General features: G+C 39.7%; 1 protein-coding gene across 1 annotated transcript in view; it reads left to right on the forward strand.

Annotated features, from left to right (window-relative positions):
* ESR1 (estrogen receptor 1) overlaps positions 1-16,217 on the forward strand; it is a 112,286-nt gene extending 96,069 nt beyond the window's left edge. Inside the window, 4 exon segments of the mRNA XM_086461105.1 lie at positions 7,116-7,249; positions 14,324-14,507; positions 15,963-16,174; positions 16,177-16,217. Of these exon segments, the coding sequence (XP_086317231.1) occupies positions 7,116-7,249; positions 14,324-14,507; positions 15,963-16,174; positions 16,177-16,217 (571 nt within the window).
* The last annotated feature ends 282 nt before the right edge of the window (positions 16,218-16,499 follow it).

Genomic DNA, 16,499 nt, shown 5'->3' on the forward strand with positions numbered 1-16,499 from the left:
ACAACTGCATTAGTACATCAAAAATTATTTGTATGGTTTAAGGATTCCTTTTATTCTTTACTCAGGTGCTGAATGCATGTTTGGATTTTTAGTTAAAAAGCCCCACACCAGTAATAAATCCTTTCTTCTACTGGTACCCCCCTGAAAGTAAACTCTTTCAGGAAGTTCTCCAACAATTTTCTTTAGAAACAAAAATTTTGCTTGCAGATCATTCTGCCCAACGTGCTTCTTGAAGCAAGATCATTGCCAACACCAGCTTAGGCCAGCTGTGATTTTGTCTAGCTTTCTTGAAAGTCTCTAAGGATGGAGAAAACACAGCCTCTCTGGGTACCTGCTTCAGGGTTGCACCACCCTCCTGCAATCCAGCACTAACCTTCCAAGCTGTAGTTTGCAGCAGTTAGTTGCCTTTAACATTTAATATTCACTGCTCCTGAGAAGACCTGGGTTACACCGTGTTTGTAATGCCCCTTCAAGCAGCTGTAACTGCATTTTTGTCTTCCCCCCACCCCCTACATACTTTGCTTCTTAGCAGAAAGGCGCTGCGTGCCTCCGATCATCTCCACAACAGGAGGAAACATCCGACATCCTTCTTGAGCTGAGGGGCCTGAAACTGGACACAGGCACAGCCTCAGCAGGACCAAGTAGAGGTGTGGGCGCAACATAATTTGTCATGTTCTTCTGGACACATTCTTCCTGGTGTTTTTCCATCCTGTATTGATGTACGGGTTGATTTGGCCCTGAGTGCAGAATTTTGTACTTCTTATTGAACTTCGTGAGGTTTCTGTTGGTTCACTCCTCCAGAGTCCCTCTAGCATTGAGGTAGCGCTGTGTGGTGTATCAACCTTTCTCCAGCCTCAATTTAGTATCATCCACAAATGTGAAGATCAACTTTTTATCATCATCCAGATTATTGATAAATATATTAAACAGCACTGGTTCCAGAGTCAACCTCTAGAGTACTTATCGCCTACCACAAACTAGGTGTTGAGCCTTTACTGCTACACTCTGGGTCTGGTGATTCAGCCTGTTTTCCACCTATGTATCTGTCTGTTTGCTCAGCCTGTAATTCCCTGGCTTACAGATAAGAATGCTGTAAACCAGAAGCCTTACTACATTTGAATTATATTGCACCCACCAACTTCCCTTTGATCATGTAACTAACTCCTCTTAGAGTCAATCAGGTTGGTCAAGCACAATCTGGTTTCCTGGATCCTCCTTGATTTTGTCAAAGTTGAGTTAGGCTTCTACTATTTGTCATGGACCTCTTTCAATTTCCATGATTTTTTCTAAGTGATAGTAGCCTAATGAATACATTGACCAACTATTTCAGCACCCTGAAATGAACCCCATTTGGCTTCAAAGATTGGAATTACTTTTTAGAGTAAATACTAATTCCCCAAGTAATTCCCTATCCTGTCAATATGCTTGTGTTGGCTTTGCCAGTGAAATCTGACACACACAAAAGAGAAAAGCTGTTGAGTGTTTCAGTGTATTCCATGTAATCAGTCACCAGGTTTTCTCCCCCATTTGTCAACTCTTTGTTCTCACTGAAATTCCATTTGTTGCTGCTATACTTGTACAATCTCTGTGTCCCTCACTAGTTTTAGGCATACCTGCTCAAGCAGTGTTTTGGTATGCCTTGTTTGCTGCCTACTTTTCTTTTTATTTCTTGTATGTGCTTTTGCCTTTTAGTTCACTAAAGGGCTTCTGGCTTAGCCAAGTGGATCTTCTGTTGAAATGCTTGGTCTTCCTCTACAATAGGGTGGGCTTGTTCCTGAGCTCTCAATGTTTTCCTTAAAATATAGTCTAGTTCCCTTGACACTTTTCCCCATCATGTCTCCAAAAATATTCTGCCTAGTGATTTCCTAAATAAACTGTGGTCTTTTCCTCTGAAATTCAAAGTCAAGTTCTGTTGTTTGCCTTCCCAGCCTGCCTCTAGATCCTGAGGTCAATCACATCTTTTGTTTGCTGCAGCCCAATTTCCTATCTGTGGCCACATTCATCAGCAATTTCTCACTGTTTGTGAGGAGTGGGTCAATAAAGCATTACCCTTGGTTGACCACTGTGCTGTTCGTGTTGGGAAGGTACCATTGACACAGTCCAGAAACTCCCTGGATTACTTGCACAATGCTATGTTTACCTTCCAGCGAATGATTGCAGTCTATCCATGTTGAAATCCTCCACAAGACTGTAGACCAGTGATTGGGAGACTTCTATGAGTCATTTATAGAAAGACTTGTCCACTTTATACTCTTGGTCGGGCAGTTTGTAACAATCCCCCCGCCCACCACCCCATCCCCGCCCATCAGTGTTAATTTCTCTTCTGACTGTACACCGAGTCTCCTGACATACGTGGTTCTAGTTTCTTATGGTCTGTGTAATCAAGGTCTTCCTTTATGTAGAGCTCAAGTTCGCCCCCTCTTCTTCCATACTTGTCCTTCCTAATCAAGTTTTACTCCTCCATGATCATTCTCCAATAATATGCGCTATCTGACCTAATCTGTGCACTATCCCACCAAGCCTCAGCATTTCCAGTCTCATCACAGCTGTCTGGCTGTGTACAGACTTCCAATTCTCCTTCTGTGTTACACCACAGGCATTTGAGTTAAGTCTGTGAATACCCCCCCACCTTCTAACTGGGGATCTGAATGTTGTCCCTGCAGTTTTCTCTCAATCGTACATCCCCTGTTTCCTAACTTACCTTTGGGCTTAGGAAGACACCCTGTGACAAGCCTTGTTTAGAGGCTTCCTCACCAAGTTACTAAGTCCATTTGTGAAGATGACCTTCCCTTTCCTGGTCTGATGAATCCCATCTGTTCTTGGCAGTCCTTTGTCATCAAATGAAGTACCGTGATCAAAGAAGCCAGAGAGACAACAAATACACAGGCAGGCTTTGCTTTCATGGGTGCATCTGTGCCTACTTGGGCTTTTCCTTTTGTATGGAAAGTTTGCTGAGAATATCCTGAGTCTCTGTTCCCCTCACCTAAACACCCATCACTGTTAATGTTTGCTAGTCTGTCACTTCATCCTCTGTTTCTGTAAAAGGCATTCCTCATACCTAGGGTTTTTCCAAGACTTAAATAAAATCTAGGTTCTTATTCCTACATACAGGGTTCAAGGAGGAGAGGATTGAGTTAGTAAAAGAGGACTGAGTCATGAATCTCTTAAGAAGTCTTGTCACAAACAAGTCCATAGGATGGGCTGCATCCAAGAGTGTTGGATGATGTCATTGCGAGGCTGTTCTCTATCATCTTTGAAAGGCTGTGGAGACCAGGAGACGTCCTCAGCTACTGGAGAAAGGCATATGTTGCACCCATCTCCAAAAGAAGAAAAACAGACAGTCAGGGAAGTACAGGTTGGCCAATCAGCATCATTTCTATTATGAGGAAAATCATACAGCACATTCTCTTAGAAGTTGTTTATGTGAGCAGGAAAGAGAAGATGGTGACTGTGAATTAGTATAGACATAGGGTACGTTGTGCTTGACTGACCTGATTGCCTTCTGTGATAAAATTACGAGGTCTCTTGTTAATGATTCAGATTCTACCTTGATACTGGTTACAGTTGGAGTTCCTCAGGACTCTGTCCTAAGACATGTCCTATTAAATGTCTTTGTCAATGACCTGGAGGAGGAGATGGAGTGCACTATCTTCAAATCTGCAGATGACACTCAAGTAGAGGGTGCATTTGATATGTTTGAGGACAGAGCTGCTGTACAGATGGACCTCAACAGGCTGGAGAAATGGGCTGACATGAACCTTATGAAACGCAGCCAGGAGAAATGCAAAGTCTGCACCTGTGATGGACTTCATCCACTGCTGCTGTTCAAGCTGGGGCCTAACTAGCTGGGGAATAGCTCTGCTGGAAAGGACCCAGGGTGCTGGTGAGCAGCAATCTGTGCATGTGCCAGTACTGCAACAATGGCAGCAATGAAGGCCAAGGGTATCTGGGGCTGTGTCAGTGGTCGTGTAGTCAGTAGAGCAAGGGAAGTGATTATTCCACTTTTATTTGGCACTCATTAGACCATATGTGGAATACCACATCCAGGTTAGCATCCCTCATTACAAGAAAGTTGTTAATGAATTTCAGTAAACCTAGTAGAGAGCCACCAAGGTGGGAGCACATGCCTGGTGGCTGAGAGAAGTGGATTTGTTCAGCCTGGAGAAGAGATGGCTTTTGAGCATGCCTAACCTAAAATATTCAGGAAGGTTATCAAGATGCCTGATGGCAGACTGAGAACAAAAGTCATAAACTGAGGCAGAGGAGGTTCTGACCAGATACAGGGAAGAAAAAAATCATGATGATGAAAATAATTAAGCTGAGAGAGGTTGTGCAGTCTCCATCCTTGGAGATTTTCAAGACCAGACTTGCACAAAGCCTTGAGTGAGCTGACCCTGCTTTGAGTGGGAGGTTGGACTAAAGACATCCTGAGTTGCCTTCCAGCATGGATGATGCTGTGATTCTGTAGACCTACTAAAGCTAATGCACATAGTATGTTTATGCAGTAACTTAAGACCTTGAACTCACATGCTTTAACTTTCCTAAACATTTCCCAACAGCCAAGTGTTAAGGATTCTTCTGAGAATACAGTCTGATGCTTTGCAGTAAACAAGCTTTTATTGTTTTGTTTTAATTAAGCTGAGAGTAAAGAAAGACAACAGCATGATGATGGGATAAGGATAATTTTCAAATCTACTGCTTAATTTGTCCTCCAAGGAAGTTATCTAGGCCTTCCTAGATAGGCATTCCTATCAACTGGACATATAGCTGTGAAGATATGATAATACTATCAGTTTATGTTAGAAAGTTAGAGGGCAATTCAGGAGAACTGGAGATTCCTATTTCAGATAGGTTTTTCTGGTTAACAAAGAAAACCAGTGTTGTAGTCTAGATAATAAAAACATCTGATATGAAGCTCCTGCAGTTCCCATTGTTTTAAGTGAAGCTGAATTTGCTGCCTAACTGTGAAAATAAACCAGAAATTTCTAAATTTTTGCTTGCACACATGAATACCTAAGGCTAGGTATCTAACTTCTTCTAAAGTACTTTACCTAAAGAGATACTCTTCTTTTTTTTTTTTATGGAGTAGCTTGGTATTTCACACACAGCAGATAGCAAAGCAAATAAGGTTAGAAAGTATTCACAATTTCTTAAATTTACATCATTTTTATTTATCATTTACTATATGAGTTCAGTTGGTGGGAATAGACACACATGGAGATTTAGACACATGGACTACATGTTGCAAGACTAGAAATTTTTGTCAAGAGGTTGTACTTGTCGGCAAGAGGATCTTGATTGGAATATTGATCTTGGAAACTACAGTCCATTGAACTATTTTTGTAAAAAGTACCTAGGAATAATTCTTAATTGCTATCAAAATATCTTTTCCACCTTATGAGTTGTCATAAGGCATTTTAAAAGGTGGCTTTCAGTCCCAGGGCTGGATTATCTCTTTATCATGGAAAAGTCAGAGAATGTGTTGTTGTAACAGTGATTGGAAAACTTGCTTGGGACCCTAAATATTTCAAATATTACTGTATTTTAACCAAGAACCTACTGGCTGTTTTAAGGCATTCTTTCTCTTTATTTTCTTGATGATGTCCTGCTTTGTCTAAATATCTCTGAAAGCTGATGAAATAGCTTCTGTCACATGCGATAGTCACTGGCTTATAGGTGCTGCTCTGGGATAAGGGAGACGTAGATTTAAGTTCAAGCACCCAATTAAGCTGAATAGGGATTTGAATTAGAAAGGAGGTTGGTGTACAAGTGCTCACAGATACCCTCTCTCCTTCTTTGATTCAGTTTTAGGTTTAGTTATGATTGAGAAGTGCAAAGTATTTTCTCAGGGTGTAGTTGAAAAGGAAGGTGACTGCTGTGTCTGAGGGTCTGGTGTGAGTCTAGACATTGGCTGCAGGGTCTCAATGGTACAGCTGTATGAGGACAGAGGCAGGTATGTCTGTGCTGGTAGTCAGTGTGGGTTTTGTTGTAATGAGATTAGGAGATGCTCAATTCGTGTTCACATTACATTACAAATAATAGTGGAAAAGCCATCTGATCATTTGAAATTTCTTTTGCATTTTCCTATAGCAATGATCTTCAAAATTTTGTTCATAAAAGCCACATATAAGAAATAGTATATTTTTAAACAGATCTGATCACTCATTAAGTCTTACATGTTAAAATTTCAATCAGGAAGTCCTAATAAAAGTAAAAATAGGTAGCTTTTGGAAAAAAAGTAAAAATGTAAATGATCTAAAATACTATGACCAGAAAATCTGCAGACTAAATTTTCGTAAATAGTAAGTACAGTCTGCATTTTTTCTTGAACTGCAGGTTGCGTGTACAAGATGAAAATTAGTGAGTGAGAATACCTGGTATTATGAGCAGAGGGAGGTGGTTAATTGCCATTACTAGTGAACATTTTGAGATTTCCCAAACTTTAGCTTTGTTTAATGCTGTGATGTAAAAAGACATCTCGTTTGTGGAGTGAAGTAGTAGTTTTAATCAAACTGAGTCATACAGGCCAGATTTTGGTCTCGTAAGTCCTTGGGCTCATGAATAAGCTTATTCTTCAAGGAGGCATTATGCTGGTACAAGAAAAATGGGAGAAGGGTGTTGGAACATAACAGATTGTAAGGCCAGGTAGAAACATGTACAAAACATTAGGGAGGGAGAAATGCAAAGAACTGGGACTATTTCGGTTAAAGGGGGAAAAAAATGAAATAAAAAGGAAAAAAGTAACACAGGCAGAGCACAAAAAAAAAAAAAAAAAAAAAAAAAGTATTTTTAAATGAATTTTTGTTCTCCATGTAAAAATTTGGTTCAGTCAATCTCATATGTTCCACTACAGTAATCCCTCTTTGTGATGAGTTTATGAGATTGGCATTTTTGGGGGGAATATAGTATTTAATTATTTCTTCTTTTTATGTGGGCTACTGGGAGCTATGCGTTTGTAATCACATGTATACCAAATGGCCATAGAGGAGGAAGTCACGTGCTAGCTAGTGAACTGATGAAATCAAATTGGAGGGGAATGATCCAGGGGGATGAATATCTCATGCTGGCACCAGGTTAAAGCTGTGAATGTGTTCCCCTTGATGGTATTCACACAGGAATCAAGGGAAGTGTGTAGAGGGCATGGTGGAAATCTTTGATATGCTGCTGGCTACTGCTGCTCGGTTTCGCATGATGAACCTTCAAGGGGAGGAATTTGTGTGCCTTAAGTCCATCATCCTGCTCAATTCTGGTAAGTGGTGTGCTTTGTCACTTGGGTAATTGTGGTTGCTTCCTCATGGGGTTCAATGTTGCTTGTTGTTACTAATGATGTTTTTATTTTGAGACAGCAGCAATCAAAAGGGAGCTGTCAACACAGGTGCAGGCAGAGCCACCAGGCAGGGATGGAAGCGGGCAAATCTGTTCGGTGGTGTAGATGGGACCCAGCAAATTAATGCAGTTGATACAATGAATGCAGCTTACGTGAAGGGTGATCAGAGCAGTGTTCTGAACTAGGTGCTGGCAGGTCTTATTAAAGCTCTGATTATAAGACATGGTAGCAGCTGGAGCCACACTTAGGGCACCCAAAGACAATGCTTAGTTGTAAACTTACACCTTATTTTTTTGACAATGGCAAGATAAAGGGAAATAATGGCAAAAAAAGTGGCCAAGTTTATCATAGTTTTGTTTATATTAAAATATAGGCATCTAAAACTGATACCATCACCTTCCACTCCCTTTATAGTCGATGAAATAAGTATTTTGGGGCTGTAAATCCTATTCTGAAGTATACTTCAAAAATAGGTGACTAGATAACAAGTGTAGGTATCGACATAAATATGTAAGGTTAGCTGATTTGAATTCTGCATGAATCTGGTGGCACACTAGAGGATCCTTTTCTGTTTAAAATAAGAAAAAACTCCAGACAATTTATTTTTAAATGCAGAAATGAGGCCCACAGTGTTCTTACAGTAGTGATAGCGGTCAAAAAAAATAATGTAGTCACCAAAGTCAAAATTACAGACTCAGTTCTCTGCTAAGTTGTTACCTAATGACTAAAGATGTCTGTTTCCCAACCCTGAGGATTGACCTGCTGGTTCTCCTATTTGCCTGTTGGGTTTGAACTCACGGATGGTATCAGCCTCTAGACAAAATACATGTGGAAAGATCTATGTCCTTTTTATCTGGTGGTCTAACAGATCATTTGCCCAAGTTGCACGAAATACGAATTCAGGTAATTCCCACCAAAGGCTGATTCTAAACACAAGTGACTTTGCTTTATTTTTTAGGCACTTCGTTTATGGAAACTTGGTTCTGTTCTACTAAAAAAAAATAATAAAAATGGTTAAAGTAAATTTATATATTTATACAATCAAATATAACATATTTCATTTATGTTCTATGAGATATTAATGTGGTTCAGGTTTTGTTGTGATTGTCACCAGTTACCAAAAAGTGACGTCTGAGGCAAGCACCTGGTATATTAGACATGAAGGGCTATTGTTTTTATCTTGGATGCCAGGGTGTGACAATTGTAATTACTCTTTAACATTTTATTTTCCTTTATTGTCCTGATAATTATAACAGAATATTTTCTAGAGTTAAATATTCTTCCTGAAAATTGATGCTCTCCCAGATTTTGAGCTAGTATGTTGAAATGTAACTATCTGTAGGAGCGTAGCTCGCTGAAAACAGGCATGGAATGCTAGAGGGCCTGCACAGGGAAAACTCTGTTGAACAGTTTGTCTAAACTAATATAGTAGGCCTCAAGGACGCTTTGGCCTTGAGGGTCAGAATAGAAGAATTAGAAGCTAACATCTGTATGAGGCAGAACGCATTAGTATTAATAGTAAAGTGATAGGTAGAAGCAGATGACTGATGTATGTATAGCACAATTAGAGTTTATGAAAAACTGCAAGTCATGATGACTTTGGAAAATTATGCTATATAAGAAGGTGCATCTGCACAATAAAACGAGTTTCCTGATATAACTCATATTGAATCTTTTGTGGATTCTCCAACTCCCGTCTCCGCAATTATCCTCTTAAATGAATGTAGAATATGTAACTGATTTATAGAAATATTGAATTAAAATTAGAAAAAAAAAATAGAAGTGTAAGTTTGAATAAAACAAATTAGATGTTCATATCTTGAGCATGAAGACTTCAAGCCATACTGTTTAGAGTTTTTGTCCCACTGCTGCATTTAGTATTGATCCAGAAAATCCCCCGAGGGAAATTTGTGGAAAAAAAAAAAAAAAAAAAGGCAAGTGAAGTCAGTGATAATCAGAGGCAGACTTTCTTCTGCATGTAAGAGAGATGGGACCACTGAGTGAGGCCAGGAGATAGTAGATCTTCGTTCCTTGAAATTTCACATTCAGCAGGTCTGAACCAGTGGTGCTCTGCGTGGTAGAAGGTCATAGCTGATCTGATGATCTGATGAGGGATCTGATTTTGAGTGTGGGGTTTTTTTACATTGAATGAAAGTTTATAGCTGCTCAGAAGTCTGGCATTTTTACAAAAGTCTTGATGGTGATAGATCAGAGGGCACGGTTTCGGTTGAGCTGTTACAGGTTCATGATGAAAGCAATTTATAATGTTGATATGCAGAGCATCATGTATTACTCTGGATTCCATACTGCACTTATTGCAGTATATCTGCGTATGCTGCAAACTGAATGTATATGTGTATATGGCCGCAGAATGTACGTCTATATATCTTTTAATTATCTCTGTGCGTAAAGGTATCTGATTTTTCATTTCAGTTTTTACATTCCTATAACCAACTGATTTTCTAACTGTCTGAGGAGCTAACTACTAGGTGGTGGGAATGCGGACACAAGTTTCTGACTGTCAGATCCTTTAGATGCCCAAATTAGGAAGCTACACTGCATTACAGAGATAACTAGGTAGCATAATTTGGGTAGCGTAGCTGTGTGAGTGTTATTTGGCATAGATACTCTAAGACGTCTTCTGGAGATGCATGTCTTTATAGAATATAGCCAGCCTCCTTTAGGTAAAGTGTTGGATCACGTGAAATATTATGAGCTCTGAAGCACACAGTGTACACGATGTATGAGGAGAGGCTGAGACAGCTGGATTTGTTCATCCTGGAAGAGGGAAGGCTAAGGGAGGGTCTAACTGCAGTCTTCAGATAGCTGATAAACAGTTTATGGAGAAGTCAGGGCCAGACTCTTCTCAGAGGTGCAAGAGGAAAGGATGAGCTGCAATGGAGATAAACCACAGCAAGTGAGATCTTGATTAGATGAACAGAACAAAAAATCTTCCCAGTGAGAGAGGTTAAGCACTGAAGCAGGTTGGCCAGAAAGATGGCAGGATCTCCACCCTCAGAGATATTCAAAACTCAGCTGGACAAAGCTCTGGGCAGTCTGACCTAACCCTGAAGTTACCGCAATTTGAGCAGGAGGTTGAACTAGATGACCTCCAAGCCTCCCTTAACCCGATTTTTTTTTTTTCTATGATTACACATACACAAATCTTCTACTAAAGAAAAAGCAGATAAACACAAAATGAATTTCTGTCCCTTGTGCTGTCTGTATTATATATGCATGTGATTAAACTACCTGATCTCAAAATTGTTTAAATAAGTGGATTAATGAAACAAATTGAACTAATTATGCTACATTTCATACTTAAAAGCAGTCTGCATTTGCATTCTGAAGCTTTGTGTGGGTTTAATTCACTGGGTGTACACAAACATTTCTTTATTAAATCCTTGGACATCTGTTAGTTTCTTCACATGAGGTACTGCTGTTTATTGCTTTTGTTGGATATTTTTTATTTTTATTTTTATTTTTTTAACATCTTTCAAGGCTGTTTAATATCTTTACACTCCTTTTCCATGTGGTCTTGGGCAGAATGCAAGCAAATTATTTTTTTGTTAGTTTTGCTCAGTGTGTGTGGAAAAGATGGAAGGTATTGTTTATAAAGCAAAATACACATTTATGCTACTTCCAATTTTTTTTCCTGAGATATCAAGGCAACATCATGTCTGTAACAACAAGGACAACATTGTCTCTAGCTGCATAAGAAACCAGAAGGTGCCCCTCTAAAGCTGCAGCAATAAATCTTTTGACTAAAAAGGAAAATTTTATTTTTGAAAAACACATTCAGCTCAATAATAAGGGGCTGTTACATTTGGAAATAAGTGTTAGAAACATGAAAGGGCAACATGATGCCAGATGTTTTACTTTTGAGTGTATCTGAAAAGAGGAGTGGTGCTATGTGGCAAAGCAACAGGCTTATCATTTTGGATCTGAAGATGTAGGTCACAGCTGCCTTAGCAGCTGATTTACAAAATCAGTTAACTTGTTAGTCCCTGGAGATGGAAAGATTTAGCTGTTTTTACGCATCCTGTAGACCTCCTGATACATTGTTCCATGTGACTCTTCATTATTCTTTTCTCCTCATTTTTCCAGCTCCTGTTAAATTGTGCTTTTTATTTATTTATTTATTTTGGGATCTGGATGATTACACAAGTGCGTGGTACAGAGCTGAATTTGCTCATAGCTCAGCCTGGTTTGCTACAGATCCAGAGCAATGGGGCACAGTGGAAGAGGAAGAAGAGCCCTAGGTATTGCTTTGTAAGCCTGAACTCTAAATGTAAAGGTATTTTAAACTGGGGTTTATTGTGACAGAAAAGATGTAGAGAGCGTTCTCCTCTACAGTAATATGCAAAAATATATCACTATATATAATGACACACATGAAATTATATCACTATACATGAACAGCTGGCACGGTAGCACTGCAGTCCCCAAGGGACCCTGTTCCGTGCATAGCTCTATGTTACAGCATGGACCAATAGGCTTTACTTGTTTGCAGGGTGGTGCTTTCTCTGTTCTCACTCCTATTAGTTTTACAATACTGACCTAGAGAAAGAGCTGGAAAACAACCTGGTAGCTATTTAATTTAGGCTTGCTTTCAGCTTCAGAGCTTGGAAAGACCTTTGAGACTGTTAAATTTCAGTTTGCTAAGACAATTTTCTGCAATCTTGTTCCAAAGCTCTGCTTGTGTGTGTATTTGTGTGATGGATAGCTGGAATTTCTTCTGGGGAAATTTCTGCTCATTGGCCTGGGGTAGGAGCAATCACTGGGCGGGCAGAAAGGAAAACCAGGAGTAATTTTTCTTGGCAGTTGTTGACTGGCAATTGCCTGAAATCTTTACCTTTTTTTGGGAGTGCTTTTTTTGATTTATACTTCTTAATAGCTTCTGGACTAGACCGAGATGAGAAACAATTCCTCCTAACAGATTTTTTTTTCTTTTGTTGGTTTCAAAGTTATGAAACTAAGAGGTATTGCTACAAGGGCACAATAGCATCCTCTGGCTGAAGTCAATTGTTCTGGAGGCACTGTGGGCTTATGACACTAATATTTCCTTCTAATGGACTCTGATTCGTCAGTAATATTTAAGAATCTTGGCCCCCACAGGTGCCTGCTAAGCTATAAGGCCTGGTATTGTCAGTAGGCATATGTGAGGGTGGTTCAGAGTTATTCAACTGAGGAAAGCCCCAGAAGCTGTTTCTCTTTGTTGAATTTATTTCAGTAAAAATAATAATCATAAAAAGCTTTGTGAGAAAAGAGGCCATTGTACTACGTCTGTATCAAATTTGAAGCAATATTCATTATCAAAATTAAGAGCTGATGATTTTCAGACATTGTGCTGTGTTTGACTTACACTTTCGGTTTTTCAAAGCAGTCTCTCAAGCTCACTTGCTCCCTCTCTCACAGTGACATTCACAAACACAAATTTATATTTGTTTTTAGTACAGAAGACCCAAAGTCATAACATCTACTTGCAGGTTACAGTAGTTCTAGGTGTCAGGTCCTTGAAGAACCAAGATGATGTGAGGTGAGGTATGCCAAGAAGACGGTAAAGAAAATCTCTATTTCCCTGACTGCCCAGATGCATGGCAAAATATTCTTATCTTCGAATCGGATCGTATAGCCCCCAGGCTACAAACAGAACAAACAAGCTATTTATGCATGTCAGTCTCTGTGAGTGTTTATGTGTGTGTGTGAGTCTTTTTTTCTTAATATCACTAACTGCATTGCATATTGTGCTGTATATATAATGCTTTAAAGAAAAGCGAAACAAAAAGTAATTCCAGAAACCAATTTTTTCCAAGAACAAAATCCAAATTTCTTCTTGGCTCTGTGAGATGATGCAGAAGGGCTAAAGCACAGGATTTGTCAAGTACATTATAGACACAGGGCAGTGAACACACCGTGGTCAAGCCAGTTTGATTGTATTAGCATACATACATCTTAAGCTTTTGCTGCCTCAGGATTGGATTAGAGTAATACGACCTGTTCAGAGTTATTGGCTCAGTACAGAGGATTAAAAAAACTGGTGCTGAATGCAAGAGCTGCTTTTTGGCAGCACAATGCTTTTATAACCTGATTCGCATTGGCTGTGTGTTGTCACCTAGAACAAATTCAAGTTAAAAATGTACAAAATAGTTTAGAATTTCCCATTTAGAAAGCTGATGTGCTTCATGCACCCAAGAATTACTGCTGGCAAAAGCTCTTATGCCTGGGTTAGAGCGTTTTATAGGAGATACAGAGGGTCTGTTGGAAGGGGGAGTTTGAAGGTGTTTTGATCTCTGGAAAAATTTCCTTCTGGTCCAAATCTTCAGGCTGCTCACTTTCAGCAGTAAGCAATGTAACATGGCTAAATTTACAAAGGTTGCTTTGGACATGGTTTTTAAAGGACAGTCAGGTTTGCAGGTGAAGTAACACACCTTTCAAGGTTCTTGCTCAGGTGAGAGGGTTTTGTTGAGGCAAGTGCATAAACATAACCCTGCTTTTGTTTACAAGTTTTGTAGTAATATATTATTCAGTTCTTGATTGACTAGCGAATCACCAAAAAGCAAACACCAAACAGCAGAAAAGATGTCAAAAGCTGCCAAAGGCCTGGACTGGTCAGTGAGTATTGCAGAAGTCTCAAGGGGCAACAGCATGTCCTCAAGGTTTTGGAGACAAGTGACTGAGAAGAATGCAGCCCTTGGGTAGGGCTAGCTGCAGGTTGCAGGCACTGCCCGCCCTCAGGCCCAGACCTTGGGTGGACTCGGGTGTGGAAGAGGCACCATGTGCCCCCTCCTGCTTTGCCCACAGTGACCAGGTCCAAGCTCCAGGGTCATTCAAACCAATGACCTGGCTGGTAAGCAGGAGGGTTCGCACATGGTCATCTCCCATGTTTTAACACAGCTGAAGGGGCCAGCCATGAGGCGTACCCTGGGCAAGTCTACTCCATCAAAGTAACTTTTGCCTGTGTTTTTTTTCTTTTCTTTCTCCTTCCTGCTCCAGGTGTGTACACTTTTCTTTCCAGCACCTTGAAATCTCTGGAAGAAAGAGACTATATTCACCGTGTTCTGGACAAAATCACAGACACTCTGATACACTTAATGGCTAAGTCGGGTCTTTCACTGCAGCAGCAACACAGACGACTGGCTCAGCTCCTCCTCATCCTCTCTCACATCAGACACATGAGGTGAGAGCAATCATGCAGTCATCCCTCTTTCACTGGCCCATGCAAGGGAGGTTTCGCAAATGCACACACACACACTTTTCCTTCACAGGTGGGAGTGCAAACTGTGTGTAGAGCTGTAACAAAAAAACCCCAAAGAAAACCAAAGGTCTGCTTTCCATAAAGATGTATGGAACGTGTATGTTGTATCATGGTGTGAAATGAGTAAACATTTTCCCCATTTGTTTCTTCTAGTTTTCTTTTCCTTTGCTTCTTGTTTTGACAGTTCTTGTTTTGATAGTTTGATAGTTCTGTAAGCAATATTTACTTTTATTGTTATGTGCATCTTGTATTCTGTTTGAAAAGTACCAAGTAGAAAACTAACATAGCAGTAGCCTGGCTCTGCAAACTGTAGTCTCCTGTAAGATAAGATTTAACGAAACTATCACTTTTATGGAGTCACTTTTCACAAGTGGCTTGACTGCAAATCACTTTAGAAAAGAGATTTGGATCATTATGTGTATTTTATGGGTGAGGATAAACACAGATCTACTGAATCCCAATCTGGAGGACTGTGCCCTTTGCTAACTAGAGGTGAGGTGTCTGAGGCACTTTGTTAGCAGTCACTGCTCTCCAAAAGTAATTACCTCTTAAAGTAGTTTCTGGCGTGTTACCAACATGGCAAGTTGGTATGTATGGATATGTATGTATGGATATGTATGTATGGATATGTATGTATGGATACAGTATAGATTCTATTTTCACGAAGGGACAAGAGATGTTACACAGGTTTTAATTCTCATTATTTCAGCTAATAAAATTAAAGTTAGAGCAAGCACCACATCACGGATACTAAAGCTGAAACATGCAGATTTTACCTCCTGGGCTGATATACAGGTCTTCAGGAGAAAGTCAAAGGGGGTGTGTGTGTGCGTTTTTTACTTCTGTATTTTTGTGGAGTTTCTTTGTCTTCATGTTAATCCCTTTTTTTTTTTTTTTTTTTTCCCTTAAGAAGAATTTGTACAATTAAGGAAGTTCCAGATGCACAGTGCAGTTAATTATTGTTTCCATAGTTTTGTGAATGGATACTATTACAAGTGAGCATTTGCAAATAAATTGCCTGAGGTTTTTTCCTAGGAAAAAAATCTGTTATTTCAGGTTTTATTATGGGAAAGCCAAGATTCATCCCATCCACTTAGTCACAGTGCCTGAATTAGGAGTCCATGTGCTCTAGTTTACCTTCTAGGCAAAAGAGAGCAAAAGAGCCACCTTTAGAAGGCAACTTGCTTATGGGCAGTGTGAAATGTTTGTTGAAGGTGCCTTCTGCTAACTGCAGCAGGAGCATACAGAAACTGCACCAAATTAGTTGTTTTGTACAAGGTGGAATTTATATGAACTTAATAAATATTATTAACCGATTTTTTTTCCCCCATAGCATACTTGAAAAGTAACTAACTGTTGTTTCATTGCAACCCACAGCAACAAAGGAATGGAGCACCTGTATAATATGAAGTGTAAAAATGTAGTTCCACTCTATGATCTCTTGCTGGAGATGCTGGACGCTCACCGACTGCATGCCCCAGCAGCCAGGAGTGCTGCACCGATGGAAGAGGAGAACCGGAGCCAGCTGACAACTGCATCAGCTTCATCTCATTCCTTGCAGTCTTTTTATATAAACAGCAAAGAAGAGGAGAATATGCAGAATACAATATAAATGAAAGTCAGCATATATAATGATATGAGAAACCCAGCAGCGTACTACCTTACTACCTTGCTCATGCTTCATTTCGTCTACAGTGACACCTCTGTAAACACTCCAATGACAACAGTTACCTGCATTTTCCATTTGAGTGTTTGTTGAGCGTTTGCCTAAATTTATTGCATATCCTAAATGGAAGACATTTCATTGCTGTGGACAGCCAGCAAGGATTGTCAGGCTAACTTGATTTAACATCTGCAGTGTTTTTCTTTAATTTTGCATGTACGTTGGGTAAGTCCTAATCAAAACCAAACATT

This window comes from Leptosomus discolor, chromosome 2 (genome assembly GCF_034619465.1).
Source record: "Leptosomus discolor isolate bLepDis1 chromosome 2, bLepDis1.hap2, whole genome shotgun sequence".
In the NCBI taxonomy this organism is placed as follows: Eukaryota; Metazoa; Chordata; class Aves; order Leptosomiformes; family Leptosomidae; genus Leptosomus; species Leptosomus discolor.